At 31.9% G+C, this 27,189-nt stretch overlaps 2 protein-coding genes across 43 annotated transcripts in view; one reads left to right on the plus strand and one right to left on the minus strand.

Annotated features, from left to right (window-relative positions):
• LOC143192762 (uncharacterized) overlaps positions 1-27,189 on the minus strand; it is a 175,324-nt gene that overhangs the window by 25,638 nt on the left and 122,497 nt on the right. The window contains exon 1 of one of the 42 annotated variants that reach the window (XM_076398353.1): positions 24,269-24,421. The exons of 40 other annotated variants lie outside the window; for them this stretch is intronic. The gene's annotated coding sequence lies outside the window, so the exon portion shown is untranslated. Of the gene's footprint in view, positions 1-24,268; positions 24,422-27,189 lie in introns of those variants that run through there. One more of the 42 variants, XM_076398331.1, reaches the window with a different exon arrangement.
• Positions 15,936-18,615, plus strand: LOC143192769 (uncharacterized). Its single transcript, XM_076398415.1, has 2 exons — positions 15,936-16,465; positions 16,568-18,615. The coding sequence occupies exons 1-2, from the start codon at positions 16,051-16,053 to the stop codon at positions 18,508-18,510; spliced, it is 2,358 nt and encodes a 785-aa protein (XP_076254530.1). The 5' UTR covers positions 15,936-16,050; the 3' UTR covers positions 18,511-18,615.

A 27,189-nucleotide genomic window follows, 5' to 3' on the forward strand; every position in this document is an offset into this window, starting at 1 on the left:
TACTGACTGATTGCAGACTACAAAAGTAAAAACATTTTTATGTAGGTATCAAAAAAGTAGAGGAAAGCTCGATTGAGTATGTTGCTCTTGCCAAAAAGTTGTTGTTTCGTTATTTAGGTCGTTATTATATTGGCTAATGTGCTAAACATGTCTAACAAGGATATTTGTATGTTGGACATTTCGACCAGCAGACAGACTAACTCAACATTATATAATTATACTAATTCCAATGTCAGTTAGCTGTCACTTAAATTTAGTAAAAAATTGTATAGCTAAAGACGTTTACATTAATGCCTCACTATTTATTTGAATCTATTTTATTAAATCTAGTTCTCTAGAATAAAAATCTTAAAAGGTTCATTTATCAAGGCGCTTAAGAATAAGTACAAACCTTTGATTTAGATTATAACTAAATTATTTGTAATTTTGCCTACTACAGTATATAACTTTCGTGAAAAACGTTGATAAACTACTATTTAAAAAAATTAAGATATCAATGTATATGAAGAACAAAAATTCAGCAATTTGCACAGAAATATTAATATACAATATTGAACATTTTGCCACTTACGTTTTTCTATATAAAAAAATAGTTGTCGTAAAATAAACAATTTACGAAATATGAAATTAATCTAATGTATTAAGTTAATAATTTTGTAGGATAAAGGACATTGATGGACATATGAGGATAACAGCCAGTCAATATAAAAATTACAGAAATCTTGATTATAATAAGAATTATATAGAACGATGGTTTTCATAACAAAAATATACAAATACTGACCAAACGATTTAGATCTGATGTCCCAAAGCCCTTTTTATATTAACGGGTGATATGGATGAAATGTTTGTTGCATATTGCTTTAAGAGATATTAAAACATAATATAAATAAGAAGTAACTTTGTAATGAAGCGGGTTAAATAAATATGGGTTAAAGATAGTACTGCTTTTATCAATATTTGAAGTAGGACTTAATTAATGTGTTATCAGAGAATTGGCAGAAGATTGATGAATAATGCATGTCTTTAAGCAATGGTTAATACTTTAATTGAACTAAAATTATGAGTCTAATTACGCTTTTAATATAAAGTATCTAAAATGAAATATGATAACAAAAATAATATTAATGTCGACACAACTACAGGGGAGAATAAGAGATATAATAATAACGGAAATGAAATATAGTCAAGGGCTTTTGCCATAACCCCAACGACAAGTGAAATAGACTTCCCCTTTTAATGAACAAACTTGAGTTTATAACTACAACTACGTATACAGCTAAAAATCTCAAAGACTGTAAGCGTAATAGGGGAAAATCAAGTGTCGATTTAGAAGTAGTCCCTTGTGAATATCCCCTTCCTGTTAAAAATTACTCTGTTATCTCTTGGAGGGTAACAGAACAATTAGACGGTCGCTTCATTGCATATGACACGAAATAGAGTACTTGATGCATAGGCATGCACGTATGAGTTTCAGAAATGGAGCGCTAAAATTAATTTGTTTGTAAAATATTCCATCGTTTTAACCAAGCAAAAACAATACTACAGTAGATCGATAATACAACAGTTCAAAATAAAATCTGATTTGATGTGATAAGCTTTATTTAATGAATAATTCGTTTTGAACAAAATTACAATAGGCATCTGTCAGTACGAGGAATTCTAATTTATTCAATTAAATATTATGCTTAATAAACACGTTTTATTAATTTTACTAAATTGTCGTAAATAAATTCGCGTTTATTTAGTCAAAATTGTGTTTAGTTAAAATTGTATTTAGTCAAAATTGTGTTCGCGGCATTCCATTGTCGACGATTTTCTTAATGCTTTTCGGACTTTGCAACTACCTCATACTATTTAGCAATATGTCTAAAGTTCGATATTAGCTCAAACAAATCAATCAACATATTCTTGTTACAGATCTTAAATACAGTAGGATCAAGGGAAAATGAAATAGTAAATCATCTATACTCTAACATAGTTTAAAGTAATTTACTAGAGATTATGAATGGAACCTTACGAAGGAATTAAATTAACACATGAACTGAAAAGTCTCAGGTGTAACAAAGAAAATGCTATTTTTTTGTTTGTTTGGTTTTATTCATCAACGTAATCTCCATCAAGAGCCACACAATCATTCCAGCGCCGCTCTAACATTTCAATCCCACTTTTGTAGAACGATTGATCTTTTGCCTCAAAATAGGCCACAGTTTCAGCGATAACATCTTCATTCGAGCGAAATTTCTTACCGGTGAGCATTTTTTTGAGGTCTGTGAACAGGCAGTAGTTGCTGGGAGCTAATTCCAATGAATACGATGGATGGGAGCAATTATAAGTTCAATTCATCGAGTTTTGCCATTGATTTGATTAACTTTTGACATGGTGCGTTGTCTTGATGTAGAAAAAATTATTTGGCATATCCGGTCGTTTCTTCCTTCAAATGCTCCAATAACACTATATAATATTCACTGTTGATATTTCGCTTCTCAAGATAGTTGATGAATATTTCACCACACATACTAAAATACCGAGGCCGTAACCTTTCCTACCGATTGTTGTGCTTTCGGTCGCTTTGGACAAGGTTCACCAGTTGCAGTCCACTCATGACGTGATGGATCCATGTTGCATCTATTGTCACATATCGATGCAATAATTCTGGTTTGTTACATTTAAAAATCGCCAACCAATGCGCAGAAGCATCAACACGGTTTTGTTTTTGGTCAATAGTGAGGAAACGCGGCACCCACTTAGAACATAGCTTTCTCATAGTCAAATACTCATGCAATATAAAATCAACACGTTCTTTTGACATCTTTACGATGTTAGTTAACTCACTTAATTTCACTTGTCGATCATTCAAAACGATTTCGCGGATTTTTTGATGTTTTCTGGTGTTACCACATCACTTGGACATCCACTACGTTGTGTATTATCGGTGTCTCTACGATCACGTTTGAAGTCAGCAAACCAACGTTTATTGTTGTTTATGACCCTGCGAAGACCTTATAAGTGTTATTAAAGCTATTACTTCGCTTGAACGGTACTTTTTCCCATCAAGAAGCAGTGTAAAATTAAAACACGAAATTGATTTTGATCCATTACTCATCATACCCCAATGTGATATAATGCATATATGAGCAGGTTTTTTCTGTCTTCAGTTCTTGAATCGGTTTTAATTTCCTCAAATGATTCAATTTACAGGGATTCAAAATAATATCCTCGCAGTGGTTTTTGAGTCATAATGTGAAATAAATATTATAAACAATAATTATAAATATTTTGTTTATATAATAAATATGGTGATATTTTGTAATCTATATATCCACCAGGTGTTGTGGAAACAAGAATATATTTCAATAATTTTTCGAAGAAACAGAATGTGTAAATATTTGTTGAATGCAGAGAATTCACGAAGAAATGTACGGTTTTTACCAGGTCATAAGACAATGGAAAAACAGTAATGTATCGGTTTTACAACATTAACAGCCATTAGTAACAGGAAACGTCTCGCTGACCAACAAATTCGATGATCACAACACTTAATGAGTCTTGGTATTTTCCAAATAAAGCAATGTTATGCATCATTAAAGCCTCGAAAGAATAATCCATGCTAAAAAAATGTTACAATGGCTTTTTACGGCCACAAAGCGCCCGAAGAAAATAATTCGTATTTTTCTCAAGTGGGGGAATCATTTTTGACGACTTTCTTCTGACCATTTCCGTGGAAATTATTTCAAATTAAACGAGAGCTCATCTGTACGAGTAAATTTGATTGTAACTGGAAACGTAATTTGTAAAGTGCTCTCTCGGGAGAATTGGATTTTAATTTACGGTCCACTGACTCTGGTTTCCTATTTTTTTCCCAAAGGAAAAATGTTCATACTAATGAAATATCTACAATTAAGAAAAAAATTGATTATCCTTAAACTAATTGATGTTGAAATGAAGTGTAAATAAGGTTTATTGTTAAAATAATTTCTATAAAAATAAGTGTTTTGGACTTAATAACACATAATCAGTTTTGTTCATTTTATAATAATTCTAGAATCTTTGAAAATTCCTTGGAAGTGGCATATACCTTTGAGAACCAAGTCTGACGAATACGTTGGATGGACAACCAATTCAGTTTAATTTGTGTATTTTAAGCGAAGATTTTACCATGGAAGCGAATTATTTATGACAGTGAGAACAATATTTTTAACCAACTTCAAAAAAGGAGGAATCAGAGGAAAAAGGAATTTAATATGTCAATTGAAAAGTCTCCGGGCTGACACATAGATGGCGGTACCAGAATTAAATCCAAATATTTTTTAGTTAGCCCTAACCCTCAAATGATGCGTGTATAAATTTGACAGCTGTCGGATCATTAGTTTGTGAATAATAGCATTCTGAGTGAAACAACTTTTGTTATTGTGAAAAAAATGGATAAAAAGGAATTTCGCGTGTTGATAAAATATTGTTTTTTGAAGGGAAAAAATACAGTTGAAACAAAAACTTGGCTTGACGCTGAGTTTCCGGACAATGCCTCAGGAAAATCAACCATCAAGGATTGATATGCTAAGTTTAGACGTGGTAAAATGAGCACCGAAGACAGTGAACGCAGTAGACGCCAAAAAGATGTTGTTACCGACGAAAACATTTTAAAAAATCCACAAAATGGTTTTGAATGACCGTAAATTGAAACTGAATAAAATAGCTCCCAAATAGACACTCAAACTCACTAAAGATATCAACTGAATGTGTACATCATATCATTCACGAATATTTGGGTATGAGAAAGCTCTGTGCAAGTGGGTACCGCGCGAGCTCACTTTTGATTTAAAACAACGACGAGTTGATGATTCGGAGCAGTGTTTGAAGATGATCAAACGTAATAAACCCGAGTTTTTGCGTCGATATGTGACAATGGATGAAACATGCCTCTATCATTTCATTCCAAAGTCCAATCGACAGTCATCCGAGTGGACTGCAAACGATGAACCCGCTCCAAAATGTGGGAAAACGCAACAGTCGGCTGGCAAGTTTATGGCGTCTGTATTTTGGGGTGCGCATGAAATAATTTTCTTTGACTACCTTGGAAAAGGAAGGACCATCAACAGGGACAATTACATAGATTTATTGGACCGTTTGAAGGACGAAAACACCGAAAAACTGCAGCATTTGAACAAAAAGAAACTGCTGCTTCACCAAGACAATGCACCGTATCAAAAATCCATTAATTGGGCTTCGAATTGCTTCATAATCCACCGTATTCCAGATCTGGCCACCAGCGACTATTTCCTGTTCTCAGATCTCAAAAAAATGCTCGCTGGGAAAAAATTTTCGTCGAATAAAGAGGTGATCGACGACACTGAGGCCTATTTTGAAGCAAAGGACAAACCGTACTACAAAAATGGTATCGAAAATTTGGAGGGTCGCTATAATCAGTGTATCACCCTTGAAATTTTTTTTATTCGATAGAGTGCACTCCGAAGTGGTCCCATTGGAATCAAATAAGGATCTGATGGAGGACTCTGGGGAAATCGAGGGAAATCGTCAAAATTTCAAAGGCAAGTACAATGTTTTCACATAGTTTTTTTAGCTATAATAATAGGATATTTGTGTATAATGTTATTACTGAGCTGATGCGATGGAAAATCGGAAGTCGTTCAGTGCAAAAGCCATTCAGTTTGCATTTTAAGCACTAACCATAGGATATGAGATCTCGTAGAAATATTGCAGCCAATTGTTTAGAGCGTTCAGCTAACACGCGGAGGTCGCGGGTTCGATTCCCGGCAGGGACAATGAGCTTTTGTTGTTCTAGTTTGGTTAGAACATTTGTTAAATCACCTAGGCTAGGTAGCGAACCCTGGGGCCCGAAGCGTTCCTTATGTTCAATCAAAGTTCCTTTATTTATATTTTTCCTCATGCGGGCTACACCATCACTTAGCCTACCCCTTGTAATATTTTTTAAAAATAACTACGTAATTTAGTGAGTAAATATCTAACATTAAAAAGATAAAAATAAAATACCTTTTAAAAAAAATACAACAGACTTCAAAAATTAAGGAACTCACTAAAAAGTAAAAAATAATCAAACTTAGATTTTTAGAAACTTAGATACAAAAAAACGTTTCAAAATAAAATATGTACATAATAATTGCTATAATAATTAAATAAAAATAAATAAAAACAATAGTTAACCTATCTACTACACGTATTTTATATTCTACTATATACACACAATTTAGCTTAATACCTACCTAAACCTTATCTATTTACAATATTATTTTAACTACTACCAACTGATCACTTTGAAGTAGCTACCAAGCCAAAAACCAACAATAACAAACAAATAACAAAAATAATAATATAATTTTGTGACATATACACAAAATTAAATTACGAACAAAACAAATCTAATTTGTTGTTCGTTAAAGTGGTAAAAGGAAAATTCATTCATTCATTTCATATAGATGTGTAACATAGACAATATTGTAAAATATCTAATAAGTAGCGTTGAGAACTATCGACCGAAAACAGTAGAAACAGTCGATAGTCGCAAAACAGTCGATAGTCAAAAAACTAGCGACTGAAAACAGTAATGACTATTTTCAGTCGAATGCATGGTTCGACTGTTTTTCTAAATTAGTGATGTCAGACGAAGATGTATGAATACTTTTCTGTATAAATTGTGAGAGAAGAAAGGACGGAGATAATTGCTTGGAGCAGTTAATTTTATAAGTGCTTATTTTTTCCAATGATAGTATAAGCGAGACGGAGATGTACACATTCTTTCACGTACTAACTATAACAAAGAAAAAGAAAAAAATATTGAATATTATTAAAATGTAATTAATAATTTCATTTTGAACGAAGTAGAATTACTTTTATATTTGAATGTTATGTGGATCTGTAAAAAGGAGTGGAATTTTTCTATGGAATGGTAAAATACCCCACACATGTTTTATAGTATTTTAAAATCTTAATTGCTATTTTTAAATAATATACTATAATAGACAATACAATAGAACTTAAACAAGAATTACAAATGATGGCACAATAACTACTAGAGTTGTTTTTAAATAAAGTAAATGCTTTATTTATTATTGAATGGAAATATTTTTAAGCATAATCCAGAGAGTAATCGAATATTACCTATTATTGCCATAAAAACAGTCAAAAGTATTTTAATATTTATCATTTACAATGCTAATCTTTTTACCATTTTTGAAAAATATCGTTCCAAAATGCTGCTATATTAATATACAATATATTGTTATTTATAAGCAAACTACCAAAAAAAATCATAAAACTATATATATTACATAATCTATGTAAGCATAAATTGGGTACATTTTTGTCAAGGTCGCGGCTAGAACGACAGAGCTAGAACGTTAAAAATCAGTCAAACGAGACTAATAGAAACCAAAAGTACACGACTGAAACAGTCGACAGTAAATAGGAACAAAATCAGTCGGACCGAAAATAGCGACTGAAACAGTCATTGGTAAAAAGTAGTAAAATCAGTCGAACCAAAAGTAGAGACTGAAACAGTCGATAGTAAAAAGTAGTCAATTATTAAAAACTCGAAAGCCGATTTCAGTCGATAGTTCCCAACACTACTAATATGCCATTACACAACAAATAACACCACTAAAGTAATTTAAAAATCCGTAGCCTAAACCTACTGCCTCGTAACTAATTCAAGCAAATTTTTACATATATAACAATAATTTATTCAAGCGAAAGATGCTAGAGTGTATGGTAGCCCTTTCATTTAATTAAACAGTTTTTGGTGCCGGTAGAAAATTGGATTGGCCATGGGATTTGTTTGCGCAAGACTTTCACATATATTTTGACAGAAATGACAATGAAATGAAATGTTAAATATTTTAATAAATTAACAAGTTGTCATGCAATTTATGAATATTAGATTTTGGAAAAATACAAAAGTTAGTGGAAGTTTTGTTAAAAAAAACAGATGGTAATGGATCTTCAATTTTTTAATTATAAGGGCTTTAGTATGACCGAGATATATTGAAGCATGTCCTTCGACCTCAAACAAGCACCTTGATGTAAAGAGTCGTCTTCAGGGGATGTCAGAAATCAAAGTGGGCTAAATACTACGAATAGTGAATATTGTGCATACATTTTTCTGAGATTCTTTTGTGTATTTTATTGAAGCATGTGTCATGATAGATCTCAAAAAATATTTAATTACAAAAATAAATGTTGTGATTCAAATTCAGTCTAATATTTAATTGGGACAAAGGCACAATCAATATGAGTATTTATATTGTGCTGTGCTAAATAATTTCAATGTTAATCATATCAATAAGCAAGAATCACTAAATAATGTATGAAAAATAAACCCACATGATAATATATATCAGCTATTAATTTTCAGGAAGTGCTAAAAGTTTACGATAACGTTGACTGAAACAACATAAATCATTGGTGGTTAAATTTGTATTTTCAGTTTGATTGAGGAGAATTAACGATTGATTTCTGCAGTTATTTGGAACTGTTCTGCGTTAGTTGCCACGTTTTATTGATTATATCATTATGTTTAAGGTAAAATCAATTTAACAGATGTTGTATGACATGTTAAAACTTTGAATAATTCTTGTTAAATTCAAAAACGGTGTGAAAACGGGACAATATCAATATATATTGAATATAAAAAATAAAATTATAGATAAGAATAAGAATACATAAAAAAAGAATCGAAGTACTACAAAATATTAATTCATTATCGTTAGTAATTATTTAAATATTAACTAGTAATTAATTCAATAACATTAAACCGCAAATTAATGACACATAGTTTATATAAATGTTTGAGGACAATACAATTCACATTCATGTTATTACATACAAATGTACTGTACCTAACAGCCTAAGACCTAGGCGCCGGTTTTATTGCATTCACCGTTTTTTTTTTTCAGTTAGTACTAACCTTCAAAAGAAAGCTGTTAAAATTTCATGATATTCTACTCATAAGTTTGTGAGTTATTCTGCCAAGAGTGACACTACTTTTGTTATTTTCAAAACAATGTGTCAAAAACAATTTCGTGTTTTAATTTTACACTGCTTCTTGAAAAAATGCAGTTCAAGGACTCAGAAACCATCCCATCAGAAACTACAATAAAACGTTGGTTTGCTGACTTCAAACGTGGTCGTAGAGACACCGATCATGCAGATCGCAGTGAACGTTCAAATGAGGCGGTAATGCCAGAAAACATAAAAAAATCCACAAAATCGTTTTGAATGATCGAAAAATGAGTATCGCAAAGGTATCAAGAGAACATGGTTTTATATTGCGTGAGCATTTGACTATGAGAAAGCTCTGTCCAAAGTAGGTGCCGCGTTTGCTCATTGATGATGATTCTGAACAGTGTCTGGCTATGTTTAAACATAACAAACAGGAATTTTAGGTCGATATATGGCCATGAATCCATCACTTCACTCCGGAATCAAAATGATCGTCATATGAGTGGACAGCAACTGGTGACAGACCTATTTTGAGGCAAAAGATAAATCGTTCTACAAAAGTAGTGTTGAAATATTAGAGCAGCGCTGAAAATAATGTGAAAATTGTGTGTCTCTTGATGGAAATGTTAATGAATAACTAAATAACCAAATTTTGAACAAAATAAAACGCGTTTTCTTTGTTACACTGTGGACTTTTCAGCTCATGTGTTATATTAGAAATGAGAATATTCCCAAATATCTAATGGTACGATAAAATGAGATTTCGTAAACACAAAAGTATTACATTTACCCGACAACAGTGGGCTTATCCAGTAATTAAAGAGACAAAAACTCTGTGAGTGGAAGTGCACCCATCAAACATATCAAAATTCTTCATGCTACCAACCTAAAGAGATGGTAGTCTTCTCCCATTATGTTTATCGTTGAGTGTTCCCCACTCTACTAATCTTTTTGTCCATTTATCAGAAATCATATTTCCCAGGTATCTCAAATTCAGTTTAATATAGTTATTTACCCTGTAATTCAGATTATATCTTTAGTTCCCGATTGACAACGTGATCTTCCAAAGCGCTTGACCACATATTGCAAAATCGTATTCTGACTTTGCATCTTCTGATTATTACCTGTTCCCACATATGAGTCGTGACCTATCTGAACAGCGCCTTCATTTCTTATGAAAATATTAAAAATGGGTATATTCGTGGCTATCGATGGACAATACTTTGAATAAAATTGTATTGTAATTAAAACTAATTTATATGCCAATAAATTAAAGTTGCTAAACAACGAGAACAACATCTATGGAATAAAATAAGACGAAAACAAACAATAATAGTCACAACGAAAGAAAAGAGAAGATAATCAAAATCGAGCAACCATTACGAATACTTCTATTCCACCTTACCTGCAAGTCACTGACCGTTTTAATTGCTTCTTAATGATTCACTTTTTTGTATATTTATTTTAATTTATACACAGGAAGCGTACACTTCCAGGTGCTGATACACATTCGTATATAAAGCGAACAGTATGAGAGTCAAACTAGGACTAATTTCTCACCAAAAAATATAATTTATAGAGTAAAAACGTATTTACATGAAACGTTATGTTCCAATGAAATAACGTTCAAACGAAACATTATAGACAAATAACCCGTTTCTTCGCATGCGAGCTTTAACCATTATAAAAAAGACGCGAGATTGTAAAATACCTTACTTTATTATTATGATTACATATCATGTCTGGATATTTTCAAGCAGAACGATACTATCAGATATAACGTTATTACAGAATAATTTATCCGTTTTATATACACACAAATTTATTAAATTCATATAGCACGAATAAAACGAAAAATGAAATAACATATGCAATCATTGAGGAAATGGTGAACGATACTGACAAGAATGATGAAAGAAAAAAAGTAAAAAATATCTAATCTGAGTAAATTTTCGCTAAAACTAAAAAACAAAGAATTATATAATATATCAATATAATTCTTCATAGATGGCGAGTATGCTGACAAATATGGTTTGTAAAAATTTTTAATTCATTTAGAACTCTAATTTTTCCTTCTCCATTTACCGCAGTTAAAAGAGACATAATGTTATCTGATGCGTCGGAATATGCAATCCACTCAGTCTATAAATTGTCGATTTGTGTTGGTACTGGTCGACTCTATTACTGATAATAATTTAACACCGTTTTGATAAGAACTTGATTTATGTACTACGACAATTAAAATTTGAAAAATTTGAATTTGTTTGGACCTTTTCAAGGTATATCAAAAGCAGTATATAATATCTACAAAGTTGACGAATCTGGAATATGTGTTTATGAGCCCAAAACAAAACAAAAATCAAGTGTATGAGTCTTCCAAGCCGTGCCAAATCCATCAATCCATGTTGTTCGTGAAAGAAGCACATCAAAGCAAATGGTTGTCTCTTTGGCGTTACCAGTCACATAACGACAATGATCTCAAAACAATGTAAGACGGTCAATTCTGAATGGAATAAGATCATTTGTTTGCCAGAAGCCATCGAAGAAATTCGGAAAAATTCGGAATTTAGTTCACATAATGAAATATTGACCGGCCAATGATCAGATGACCCATCATTATTATATGTTGAATCTGTAAACTGCTTTATTTCCATTAATAATACATTATTTTAAATATATAACAGGTAAATAATAGTTTTTTTTTGTTATAGTTACATAACTTATTAAATCACTAACTTCCATTTTGTAAACGATTTTTGTGTGACGATAAATACCGTATAATTTAACAAGCAACCAAACAACTGATATGTTCTTCACTCTCTATATTTAGGTTAACTTCCAAGGCGTTCTAGATTCCTTTTCATTATATAACCCTCACCAATGTACGTTAGCAATTCATTCTGGCTGTCATTTTTGACGACCGTCCAATTAATTAACCTTAACATATTAGAGTAGCACGATGCTAACAATAGAGTAACCGAAACTTCCCCTATATATAAACGTATACCGGCATATTATTTAATTGTTCTTATCGCAACATAGGCGATTTTAGAGCTAGGAAACATATAAGAAACATGAATCATTTTTCAAGACTCATTGTAACACTCCTTTTGTTTCTTCGCCAATTTTTTATCAAATGCTATCAATATCAGTTTTATGAATGCCAATTTGACATATTATAAAAACTGAGATACTCAATTATTAATAGTAAGTACATTTTTTAATTTTGGTTCAAATATATTAAAAAATACTACATTTATAAATAATATTAAATATATGAGAAGTTGAAAAGCTTAAATATCATAGTATTCCGATATTTTAAGGAGTTAATAAAGTAATTTATATAACAAGAATTTGATGTAGACAATGAAAATAGCATAGTGAAAATAAAGGAAAACAACTAATCTGGAATTGGACGGGTCATAAAGCCAGAAGAAACGATAACAGAGATATTGTGGCAAAAGCCCCTGATTGGATATTATGCGATAAACAAAACAACTTCCACAAAGGAGAGCAAAATGGATAGAGGACATCATAAAGTTCAGTGAGCTTAATTGGGGGTAGAAAGCTCGGAACCGCAGAAGTTAGAGGTATGATGGAAAACCTTTCATCCTATTGCGGATCAATACTGACTAAAATTGCTTTTACTATAATGGTATTACAAATAAAGACTTCCTAATTTATATATAACGCAATAAGACCCTATTTTGTTCAGAAACGTTCAATTGATTTTAATGAAATCGAAATTTACAGGTATCATAAAATACACCCGAATTATAAGCGTTATAATAGTTTTTTATAACGAATACATTGAAATGTCCTGAGACGAGGAAGTATTGTGCATATAAAATTTTAACAAAAAAATTTAACCGACTTCAAAAAATAAATAAGGAACTCACTAAAAATTTAAAAATAATCAAACTTAGAATTTTAACACTAAAAATACAACTTAAAATAAAATATACACATAATAATTGTTGTAATAACTAAGTAAAAATAAACAAAAACCTTTTTTAACCTATCTACTACACGTATTTTATATTCTACTATACACACACAATTTAGCGTAATACCATTTAAACCTATTTATCTATTTACAATATTATTTTAACTACTATTTGCTCGATTTACACCCCATCCTCACAACCGATCCTGATTTGGTTCCAATGGGATCACCTCGGAAGTGAACTCTTTTCAATAAAAAAGATTTTTCAAAATCGGCCCACAATTGACGGAGAAATCGGCGAAGATACATTTAAAAAATATATATTCAGCCGAACATAGAACCTCTTCTTTTTCGAAGTCGGTTAAAAATCAAGAGATACCAGGAGAGTGCGGGTTAGGACTCATATAAATAGAAAGAAAATGATAATTTACAATTAATTTATTACTACTTTTCCTACGTATTTGGATTAATTAACAAGCAAGACGAGTGCGAGAAAATACATCAGTATGTATTCCGCAATTATAAAATTATAATTATTTATTAATTATTAACTTATAGCTATAGTTTACACTAAATGTATACACTTTATATAAGTTCGTATGGTTTTGTTCGCTTCAATCTCCTGACATCCTGCGCGCTGTCCAGCAGTTGTATTGCTTCCACGTTAGTATGATTTAGTAATCTTGTTTCGTGTTTCAAGGCGAAATCTTGGATAACTTCGCAAATCCATTTGATTTCCCGGTCATCGTGCAGTTCTTCATTGGTTACATAGCGATAGGCATTGGTAATCAATCGAAGAACCTTGTTTTGACAGCGTTGTATGACTAGTTGATTTGAATTTTTAGTGCAACCCCATATTTGCACCCCATAGGTCCAAATTGGCTTTATAATTGTATTATAGATCAACCTCTTTGATTTTAGATCAAGTTGAGAGTATCTTTCGACTAACCAGTATAGTTGTTTTATTTTGGTTTTAATGTGTTTTGCTTTGTGTCTAACGTGATGTTTCTAATTTAATCTACCGTCAAGATGGATTCCAAGGTATTTAGCTGATTCTGCTTGAGGAATCGGGCATCCATTGAGTGATATAACTAAGTTTTTGTTATTTCGCTTCAATGTAAAATTAACGTGGACAGATTTGGAGCTATTAAGTTGAATTTTTCAATCTTTCGTCCAAGTGTTTCTTTTGTTGTTGGAATGTCAGCAGTGTAGAGCAGATATAGGAGAGGTTCTAAGATGCTACTTTGTGGAACTCCAGCCCAGATATTTTAAAATGTCGAGAACGCCATTTCGTGCGATACTCTAAATTTTCTTCCGAATAAATATGACTCCAGCAATTGACAATAGTTACGCGGTAACAATTTGCTCATCTTACAGATTAATCCCAAATGCCAAACCCGATCAAAAGCTTGTGAGACATCCAGGAATATTGCAGGGCAGTATTTATTTTCCTCAAACACTCTTTCAATAGCCGCAGTTACTCTGTGCACTTGATCGATTGTTGAATGGTGATTTCGAAAACCAAACTGGAAATCTGGTATTGTTACCAAATGTTTAACACGTTTAAATATCAGTTTCTCAAATAGTTTTGATATTGCAGGTAGTAGCGAAATACGCCTGTAAGATTCGACTTGTTCTGCAGGTTTGTCAGGTACCAATAAAAATGACCAAAGTATCTCTATATTTGTTATCCTATCTTATATATAAAAATGAATCGCAAAATATGTTCCTAAGCGCATAACTCAACAACGCCTGGACCAATTTGGCCAAATCTTTTTTTAAAATGTTCGTTGAAGTTCAGGGATGGTTTTTACGGCGAGAAAAATTAGAATTATTGCTGGAAAAACCCTAAAAATAGCCCTTTTTGTTTGAATTTGTTTCGTGTATCAGTTGACAATTCATCTGTCATCTGTCAAAAGTCATCTGTAACAGACAACTTTTTTTTTTTAAATTTGATATGACTTGAACTCAAATCCTTTTAATCCGTACGAATTGTTTTATTTATTTAAAATTTTTTATTTGTTTAAAATTTAATTCAAATTTTAAATAAATAAAACAATTCGTACGGCTTAAAAGGATTTGAGTTCAAGTCATATCAAATTTAAAAAAAAAAGTTGTCTGTTACAGATGACTTTTGACAGATGACAGATGAATTGTCAAGTGATACACGAAACAAATTCGTATATCGTGTTTTGTGCAGAGTGTTTAGTTAGTTAGTGTTTGTTTAGTTCGTGATTAGTGAAAAAATAATTTATATTTGATATGCCTCCTATAAGACGAAGCAATTTAGGTAGAAGAACCAGAAATGCTATAAACCAAGCTAATTACCGATCTAATCGTACTGCACAAGAACGTGACGACGGAAATGAACGTGAAAGAATTCGGATATCACAAACGCGTGAAGCGCGAGCGCGACATTCAACTAATAATCGCGCAAGTTTGAATCCAGCTGCTTTCAGTTACGATGTGTCAATTGACTACAGTAACTACCAATGTGTTGTTATTGGTTCTATGAACTTGGTTTGCTCACACTGTAAGGCATTAAAATACAAAAACGAAGCCAATGGATTGTGTTGCGCAAATGGTAAAGTGAAATTGATACAATTGGATCCACCACCAGAACCATTGTACTCATTGGTTTCAGGAATAGGAACAGATTCTATACACTTTTTGACACATATTCAACAATATAACAATTGCTTTCAAATGACTTCATTTGGGGCAACAAATGCAGTTCGGGAAAATTTTATGCCAACTTTCAAGGTATGTATTATAGCAGTTACTCATAATTATTTTAGCGAACAAAATTTTCTGTCACCAAAGTTAAGATGTGTTACTAATCTTCAATTTCTTAATCATTACGAAATATATCACTTAGTCATCATATTATATGGTGATTCAGTTTCAGTGACACTTTTATTATATTTTATATTTGATAGATATTAGTTAAAACTAAATATATACTTTTTAAGATCAAATATTATTTAAGTTTGATCATTGACAATCCATTAATTTATACCACACCATAATATTTTTTTTATTTACAGATACAAGGGCAAATATATCACAGAGCAGGTTCACTGTTACCAGTGTCAGATAGCGACAACAAATTCCTGCAAATTTATTTTATGGGCAATTCACCACAAGAAATTGATCTGCGTTGTGCACATAACAATTTAGTAAAAAGGTCTATTGTAGAACAATTACAAACTTTATTTCATCAACACAATCAATTGATTATATTGTTTAAAACTGCCCTGGATCTGATGCCATCCGATAATCACAAAATTGTAATCAGAGCTGATAAAACACCTGCAGGTCAACATACAAGACGTTTTAATGCACCAACTATTGATGAAGTTGCTATCGTTGTAGTTGGAGAAAACTTGGAATCCCGTGATATTGTTTTACATCGTCGGAATTTTCAATTACAACCTATAAAGGAAACACACCGCTCATATGATGCACTGCAATATCCCATTATATTTTGGCAAGGTGAAGATGGCTACGATTTATCAATAAAAATGATAAATCCCATTACAGGTAACTAAAATATTAGTTTAGCTATGGCGATAATATCTCAGTCACTATATTATGTATTTTAATTTTATATTTGAATGTTATTAAAACAAAATCTGTTTACAGGTTCTGAAACCAACAAAAAAGTCAGTTCAATGAACTATTATTCATACCGCCTAATGATTCGGGAAAATGCAGATAATCGCATATTGAAATGTCGGCGATTATATCACAAATATGTTGATGACATGTATGTTAAAATTGAAACGGAGAGATTAACATTCATCAGGTTGAATCAAACCAAACTCCGATCTGAAGAGTATATTCACCTTCGAGATGCGATTAATACTGATGGAAATGCACAGAATGTCGGTCGGATGACTATTCTTCCAGCAACATACATCGGAAGCCCTCGGCATATGCACGAATATGCTCAAGATGCCATGTCGTATGTTCGTCATTATGGTACAGCAGATTTGTTCATCACATTTACATGCAATCCGCAATGGATAGAAATTAAGCAGGAGTTATTACCTGGGAAATCATCCATTGATCGTCATGATATTACAGCCAGAGTCTTTAGACAAAAGTTGAAATCTTTAATGAATTTCATCGTAAAACATAATGTGTTTGGTGAGACACGCTGCTGGATGTATTCTGTGGAGTGGCAGAAACGAGGATTGCCACATGCACACATTTTGATTTGGTTGGTTGAAAAGATAAGGCCAAATGAAGTTGATGCAGTGATATCAGCTGAAATCCCTAATGTACAAGTAGATCCTGGATTGCATGAGGTAGTTATCAAAAACATGATACATGGTCCCTGTGGAACTCTTAATCAAAATTCACCGTGTATGATGGATGGTAAATGTTCAAAACGATATCCACGGACATTAATATCGGAAACAATTACTGGTAATGACGGTTATCCATTGTATCGTCGCAGATCGACAGCAGACAATGGAAAATCAACAATTGTCAAATTAAATCAACAAGATATTGAAATAGATAATCGTTGGATTGTTCCATATTCACCCATTTTATCAAAGACATTCAAAGCACACATCAACGTTGAATCTTGCCATTCAGTGAAATCGATTAAATACATTTGCAAATATGTAAGCAAAGGGAGTGATATGGCTGTGATTGAAATTGGTGCAGAGAATTATAATGATGAAGTTACCCAATACCAAATGGGCCGCTATGTCAGTAGTAATGAAGCAGTTTGGCGAATATTTTCTTTTCCTATTCATGAGAGACACCCTTCTGTTGTTCACTTAGCTGTGCATTTAGAAAATGGACAAAGAGTGTATTTTACAGCACAGAACGCAGTACAAAGAGCTGCTCAGCCACCATCTACTACATTAACCAGTTTTTTTGAGACATGCCAAAACGATGATTTCGCACAAACATTGCTATATTCTGAAATGCCAAAATATTATACCTGGAATCAATCCTCAAGGAGATTTATACGACGGAAACAAGGAAAACCAGTTCCAGGATATACAGATGTATATTCCACCGATGCGATTGGCCGGATTTATTCAGTACATCCAAGCAATGATGAATGTTTTTATTTACGACTGCTATTAGTCAATGTACGTGGCCCAACATCATTCCAACAGTTACGAACTGTTGATGGTGAATTGTGTGGATCCTACAGAGAAGCCTGTCAACGTTTGCAATTGCTTGAAAATGACGCTCATTGGGATCAAACTCTCAATGATGCTGTAATATCATCACACACTCATCAAATACGAACATTGTTTTCTATAATCATATCTACATGCTTCCCATCAAACCCAATTGATTTGTGGATGAAGTACAAAGATTATATGTGTGATGATATTTTGTATCAAATACGGAATAGAATGGGAAATCCAAATATACAAATCAGTGAAGAAATTTACAATGAAGCATTGATTTCAATTGAGGACATGTGCTTGATAATGTCAAACAAACTATTAATTCAATTAGGCCTGACCGCACCCAATCGTCCAATGCATGACGCTTTTAACCAAGAGTTGCATCGAGAAAGACTGTATGATCTCAACGCTTTGAAAGAATAAATTCAAACAAATCTTCCACTGTTAAATGAACAACAGAACTATGTATTTGAAACTCTTATGAAAGTAACAAATGATGAAACTGGAGGGATTTATTCCTTAGATGCACCTGGTGGTACAGGAAAAACTTTTTTTATTTCATTAATATTAGCAACAATTCGCTCACAAAATAAAATTGCACTTGCACTCGCTTCGTCGGGAATCGCAGCAACTTTGCTTGAAGGTGGTCGAACAGCCCATTCAGCACTAAAATTGCCATTAAATATGCAAAGCAATGAAACTCCAACCTGCAACGTTTCGAAGAACTCTGCAATGGCAAAGGTTTTGCAGCAATGTAAATTGATTGTTTGGGATGAATGCACGATGGCACATAAAAAATCTTTGGAGGCTTTAGACAGAACCTTAAAAGATCTACGTAGCAATAATAACCGATTTGGTGGTGCAATGATTTTATTAGCAGGAGATTTTCGTCAAACATTGCCAGTGATTCCACGATCAACGCCAGCTGATGAACTCAATGCATGTCTAAAGTCCTCCAATTTGTGGAAACATGTTAAAGTACTTCATTTAAGCAAGAATATGCGTGTCGAGTTGCAAAATGACCAATCTGGAAACATATTCTCTAAACAACTCATTGACATTGGTAATGGCAAATTTCCTATAGACATGTTGACGGCTTGCTTTTGCTATGACTATAAACAAGTCCCAGGGGCAATCATTAAGTGTTTGTGGTATTAATCTAGAAAACCCATGTTTCTCACATGGTCAATTGTATGTTGCCTGTTCCCGTGTTGGAAAACCATCAGATTTGTTTATCTATGCGCCAGGTAATCAAACAAAAAACATCGTATACCACAAAGCAATATAATGATAATAATAATAATAATTATGATTCACATGATTAACAATAAAGCGATTACTTACTTTTCAATCCTTATATATGTTTTATTTAATTATTTTTTATTCACAACGCCCTATCACCAGGGTGATGGTTCTGTTCAGGAGAATTTTTTAAAATACGTAGGCACAAAAACTGCCACATTACAAATCTTTTTGACAGGACGAAGTCTGTCGGGTCAGCTAGTATAGAATAAAAGCGACTTTATTTTACAATTAATTATTAACATTTAAATACAAAAATCAGACTTGAATATAAATGTTTTAAGTTGTCATACCGTTCTCTCTGTTAATTTCGTTAAAAGTTGGTGAAACTGTTTTTGTACCGAAATGTTCTAAAAATGTTATTAAATGTAATATAATGCTCGATCTAAACGCTCTAAATGCATGTATAAAAACGAAATATTCTTTGGCATGGCAATTTAGTAGTTTTTCAAGGACCAAAAATGCATACTTTAAAAAATACCTAGTGGAAAATCTTGCCAATAAGACTATATTAGGTGTTTGCATGTATTTTGATCAGCGGTTGAGGAAAATGCAAAGCGTAAATTTAAACAACTGTAAAATTCTGTAATATAACTGTAATATAATTATTAGAGGCTACTTTTTTTTTAGTTTTTTAGAACTTTTGTTGAAATGTTAATTTAAAAACACCTACTGCCCATTAAACACTTTTGGGAACATGGTGATGCTGTTCCCTTAATTTTTCAATAATTGGTTTGGTTTCAATGATTTAAAAGTGAAGATTTTGATGTAAATGACAAAGAACCTAAACTGGAGGACCAGAAAACTTAGAAATGTTATTGGACGGACACTTAGCCTAATCAACTGTTTCTAGCCGTTTAAATATGATGTAAAACATCAAAATAATGGAAAATGGTTACCACAGGAGTTGACTGGAAATACCATTTCGAATTGTTCGTTAAAATCGTGTTTTTATTCCTTGCAAGTAAACAAAGAAGAGTTTTCTGTAGCGTATTGTAAATGAATGCAGATTAAATGGAAATGCGAAAATAGATTAATTATTGGATCTATTATTGTATAATCCGGTATCGCCATGTTGCCAAAAAGGTAAGAAAAAGTTGTAGAAAATGATGAAAAATATTTTGATTATCATATTTTGTACCAATAATTCTCCATAAATGACCTTCTAAAATGAAAGAACGGCGAAAAAACTTGCAAGTGCCCCATAAGCTCTAGACATCAAATAATAGTTATTATAAATGAACATATTTTCGAATTTTATACTATATTTAGTATTCCATTTTTATCTCTTAATTCATGCAATCTAACATCAAATAATTACGTTTAGCATCAATAAGCGAACGACCAATAATCGAAAACTGTGGTTCAGGTTATACCGACGCTTAATACTCAATTATCATTTAAGATGACTTGCAACGAGGTACCTCACTTTGCTAATTAAAAGGAAATCGATTAAAACCCGCAATTGCCATAGTTGTTCAGTAAGAGCTTAGAAAATCCAAGAGATGGTGTTCGTAAAATAAGAAATGGATCGTTTTTAGTAAGCATCATAAGTCAGTAAATAGCTGTCAAAGTCTCAGTTGTATTAATAAACTAGTTTCAATTATATTGTTTATTGAAGCAAGAAACTTTTATTTATTCAGAAAAATTAGTTGATAAAACACATACTTAAAAAGCTTAGTACAAAAAGTGGACAAAGCTGGGTTGGATGAAGTTCGCAACTGTTTAGAAATTGGTGGTCAGAAGTGGTCGTACATCCAAAAAATATGGGGTCGATCGGGTTAAAAATGTTTGTTCCAATTTTTAATTCTTGCGTCAACATGTAACTTTTGGTTAATAACGTAAAATGGCGTAAAACACAGAGATACAATGAACAGAGATTACTTGAAGATGGTAGGTGCAATGGTAAGGACCAGTCGGCGATAAAATGCGATATCATGGTTATTGAGAAAAATATATTAATTATATAACAAAATGAAAAAATAACAGAAAGAAATGACAGCCTAATGATAGAGTAGTTATATTAGTATTTATAAAATATTTTTAACAAAAAATTTGAACCGACTTCAAAAAATAAATAAGGAACTCACTAAAAATTAAAAAATAATCAAACTTAGATTTTTTAACACAAAAAAACATTTTAAAATAGAATATGTACCTAATAATCGTTGTAATAACTAAATAAAAATAAACAAAAGCCTTATTTAACCTTTCTACTAAACGTATTTTATATTCTACTATATACACACAATTTAGCTTAATACCTATCTAAACCTTTTTATCTAGTTACAATATTATTTTAACTACTACCAACTGTCTACTTTGAAGTTTTGAAGATCCTAGCCTAGGTTATTTGAGAAATGTTCTAAATAAACAACAACAAAAAGTTACCGTCCCCGCCGGGAGTCGAACCCGCGACCTCCGTTTGAGAGCTACACACTTTAACCATAACACCATAGAAGCAGTTATCTACAATATTTCTACAAGGTCTTTTATGCTATAGTTAGTGCTTAAGACGAAAACTGAGTGGCCTTTGCACTGAACGACACGTTTTTCGTCACATCAGCTCAGCAATAACATTATACACAAATATCTGATTATTTTATATAAAAAATATGTGAAAATGTTGTACGTGCCTTTGAAATTTGAGCGTTTCCCTCGATAAAACATATCATTATTTAGTTCCAATGGGACCACCTCGGAAGAGCACTCTTTCGAATAAAAAAGGATTTTGAAAATCGGGCCACAATGGACGGAGAAATCCGCGGAAAAAAAATTCAGCCAAACATAGAATCTCCTGCTTTTTCGAAGTCGGTTAAAAAGTAACAGGTGCCCAAAGCGACATAATATTAATAACTTAAAATTAATTCAAAATCCAAATCTAATAAATCAACGTTTTTCATTGTCAGTATTTAATTTCAAAATAATAGGCGAAACGATAAGATATTTTTATGGAGACCAAGGTGCTCTTAAAGTTTAAGTACCAATCTAAACAATTGTATTATATAACACAAGACTGCTAGAGTGTTCCACCTACAACACTGGCCATAACTCAAAGTCGCAACTCTTAAAAGGACCTAAATGTTATTACCACTAAAGGCGTATTAGGTAGTCACTAAGCTAGAAAAAGGAAATACTAGTTTTATTTCGGGAGACAACTGGCAATAAAATAACAATACAGTTTCATTTCAGCACAAACTTATTTTATAGTGTTCTTTATGCGACTTGTAACTGTCGGGAGTTTTTTTCGGCTTGTACTTGTTTGTCTTGCAACCTGTAGTGTGAAAGTGAAGCTAATTGTTGCGGTTAATCATTAAAATAGTTTGAATTCGTTATGCGATTATTTTAATTCAACGGTTAGAACAACACGTTATGTTAGTAAAAGGTGGTAAAAAGATGAAATAAATATGAATGGAAAATAATTTATTTATATAATTTTATATTATTTATTAAATTTATTAATTTTTTTTATTAATAATTAATTAATTTTAAGTTACATCCTGGGATTAGTGCATTTTTTTGCTTTTTTTGATAATAATTGTAATATTATTGAGTTATTAATAATATTAAACATGAGATGAATACAGTTGTCATGTAATGTAAAACAAAAAATTATTTAAAATAATAATGGCCAGCTTCGTTGGCGTAGTGGTCAAGGTGATAGGACGGTCCTCCTACTTCACGTTTGTGATTATAATTGTAAATATATTTATTGGCAACAGTGCAAAATCCGACAAGGAAAATGAGCCCAGTCACACCAGTAACCAGGCTGGGTAAGACCGGATGTCTTCTGGGATGGTCTCTAAGTTGGTCACTGGTTAGTCGGTAGACTTAATGTCAAGGACCGTGGTTCGAAGCCCACGTTAAACTGTAGGTCCAGTCTAGATAAACCATCATTGGTAGAAAGGAGACTACGAGTAATAAAGTAATGCCGGTTTGATACAAGATGTCTTTGATAGAAAGACATCTTGTATCAGTTTAGTTTTTTAATACTGTTTAAAATTCATGTTTAATATATATTGAATCTTATTTTTATTAATTTTAATGATGATTTTGTTCAATACTCGAATAACTTACAAGTAGTTTTAATGATGTTTTCTGATGCTAGAAATTTTGAATGTCTGATATGCTGATCATCATTACGTTTGGAGTTTACTTATAGGATATATTACTAATCATGATTGGTTTTTGAAGATATTATTCATCATGCATCATGGTTTTGTATTTTACTTTGTGTCTTTCGTGCCTACTTTTGCACTTAATGTTAAAAGGAGAAGTTAGTTCATCGTTTGATATTAAGTTTGACATTGATACAATAAAACACTGCTACTTATAAAGTAATAACTTTGGTTTATAATGATCCGTACGTCATAATATTTTAATAAAATATCAGTGAATTGTTTTCTGTCAAATCATGTACAAAATACCTTATAAATTATAAACTATATACGTATAAAACAACATAATTATATTAATTTTATCATATGCCTTCACAAGTAAATAGAGTTTTGTTAACAAAAAAAATATTACATTGAAAAATTTTCAACTGACGTTCAAATGAATAATGTTTATGCAACAGACAACAGGGGTCACCCAAATAATTCAAAAAGTGGACTGAGTAAATTATAATGGAATAATTAATTTGATAATAATTAAATAATCACGATAAACTTAAAGGAGTAAACAATAACTATACTAAAATTATTAGTGAACTTTAGAAAAGACGAGATAACCTAAGAATTGTTTACGAGACATATGGCGCTAGAAAAACGAACATTAACAACAGTTTGTTTCACGGCCTCGCATACTATTAACATCATTAGTCAATACCTTCGACTAATATACCTACAAATTACCAAATAATGCAAACATTACTTACCAACGATTACGCACGATTAGTGACGACGAAAAAAACAACATAACGAAACGAGATCGCGCTTTACTCTGCGCTAGATAATGATAAGTTAAAAAAGCTTTCCGATCCGAGAAAGGAAGAACCCGATCCAGTAATGACGATGCACCACAACGGAATAAGACATCCGAACGACATCAGCTGCGACAAAAACGAATTAGATAAGGAAACAGATACAATTGCTTAATGACAGTCGCAAGTGTCAGGTTCGCTGAAACCAGGAAGATAAACGAAGTGGTACGTTAAGTTCGATGAGGAATAATTAAATAATGATTTAGCAAAAGTTGTATGATTTATTCACCGTTTATTAGGTGCGCCTGCGTTTTTCAAATTTTAATCTTCTGAACTAAATTTCCATAATCCAATCCATAAATCACATACTAGAGAATAAGACTTGTGGTAACATTATTTTTTTCTATTCTAATCTAAACATTGTACAGAGTACAACATATTAATGAATAATAAGTTACATAACTTATATGTTTCAACCTTGGTATTATTATGGAAAACGGAATTTTTACTGATCTAACATAAGATAATCATTTTGGATTTATTTATATTGTTATCTAATGAATACATTGAGGTGATATAAAAATAGCTTTTCCAAAAAAGTATTTAGTTTCTTATTTAGTTACCTGTTTCGATACAATTCTGGAAAATCGACAACTCGACCTTCTGGAATATCGCCCAAAATTAGTTGTTCTAAAATCGTCAAGTAACCTATCACATCGTTCATAGAGCATTATTTGGATGATATTTGATTACGCAGGTTTCTGACCAGAAAATATTGAGGCTGTATATCATATAAAACAAGATCATCATGTGACATATCGTTAAAATGAGACATACTTGGAAGTTTAATTGTTCAGCATCAATAAGATATTGCTGATCATTAGGCCATTAAAAAATCCTTAAAAAAACATGAGCCATATATTGATTGATTAATGCAAGGATCTTTTAAAAAATATGTTCAATGTATATCAAAAGCTGTATATGACATGATCTGGCAAATCTAGAATTTGAGCTTACCAGCCCAAAAGGTATGCTAAATCCAATAAATATTGTTCGAGGAAAAAGCACATCGAAGAGAACGGTTGTTTATTTAGCGTTACCAGTGACACAATGACAGTGATCTTAAAACAACGTATTAAGGTCAATTCAGAATGGAATGCGATCATTTGTTTGCCAGAAGTCTTCGGAGAAATACGGAAAATCCAAGAAGGGGCGAATATTTCTCCATTAGCAAGTATTCACACATTTGGTTCAAATTATAAATTATTGACCGGCCAATGATCAGATCACCCATCTATTCGATATTCTGAATCCGCTATACAGTCCTGATTTAGCACTCGGCGATTATCCGGATTATGCCATAAATATAAATAGCGACGCTCGTAACACATTGAAGTTTGAGAACTATCTGTGTTTAATATTCGAAACAGTTGAGTTCGATTCTAGAGTAGATTTTAATTTCAATCATTGTCAATTCGCTTTTAATATCAATAAAAAAAAGTTGAGAAGAATCAGTGTTGTGTGTTGAGAAAGCCTCGACTTTATGTCTTAATTTTTTTTTATCACAGTAGTAAAATGTAAACTGCTTTATTTCCAATAATAATACATTATTTTAAATATATAACAAGTAACGTTCTTCTGAAATATCGTTTAAAATTAGTTGTTCTGATGTCTGCGAAATAACACTTCAAAATCATCAAGTAACTTATCAGTAGAGTGAACTAACATCAGAAACATTTCAATATGGCCAATTGACTGTTATACGCGGATTGTTTTTAACTAATCAAAAAATAAATCGAGAGAAACAAGTGACCTTTTATGACTCAAGTGACTCAACATCTCGATTTGGCGCTCAACGGTTTTCATTATAAACACAAATTGAGAGGGTAGTTTATTTTTGCGCAAAATATACATTGTAAGTTGATATTTTGTGCATAAAATAAAAATGCACACAGTATAACTACATTCAGAATTAAGCATATGATATTACTTACAATCATATAATGATAATCAATTATTTGTTGTAGTTTATTAATTTTTCATTTTTCATTAAAATTCAGTCTACATTTAAATCCCAAAATATAAAGGTCAGTGCCATTGATAAGTAATTCATAGTACGTTCTAATTAGATCCAAGCAAATAATATATATTCTTAAGTAAAAATCAGCATTCAAAAAAAAAACAAATAGGAAAATGTAAATATATTTGTAAAATTACTAATTAGAACAATTTTTGTCGTTAAAAATGTTGACTAATTTGACTAATTCATCGGTTTAAAAAGAGCAACAGCAATTTTTAGGTAAAAGCCATCATAAAAAACGAATTAATTCAAATAAAGATCTTAAAGTACGAAGCCAAATAAAAATAACTCCAAATTAACGGTTAAGAAAGCTGCCATATAAACGGCGAGTTCCTTTAAGATGACCAATATTTTTCCGCATTCCCGACGGACAGAGAAAGAAAATCAAAAATGAAGGCGACGATTACGACCAGCTCCGATTTCGTAACGTACAAGCTGGTTGTTCAGGAATTCCAGACGACCTATTTATACTGTGGAATCGGTTTTAAAATAAGGTACCGTCGTTGTCGTCCAACGCCCCACGTACCTGAGCGCTCGGGACACACATAGTACGGATACGATGTACTCACACATGTTCCATTGTGATATTCGTTACTTCGATATTGATTGCCACTGATGCCGTATCAAAATTCATACAGTTTTTATTTACATCTATCAAGGAGCATAACACAACATTCTTAAGTTAATTTATTTTTTAAATTTATTTATTACAACGTTACTAGTCGTTGCCGACTAATCTATATTTTTTCTTACAATAACTTAAATCTCATATATATCTAGGAGGACCCTGGTGTAA

Source organism: Rhynchophorus ferrugineus, unplaced genomic scaffold (assembly GCF_030347505.1).
Source record: "Rhynchophorus ferrugineus isolate W39M unplaced genomic scaffold, kcgeb_rfMv2 rfM3, whole genome shotgun sequence".
Classification (NCBI taxonomy): domain Eukaryota; kingdom Metazoa; phylum Arthropoda; class Insecta; order Coleoptera; family Curculionidae; genus Rhynchophorus; species Rhynchophorus ferrugineus.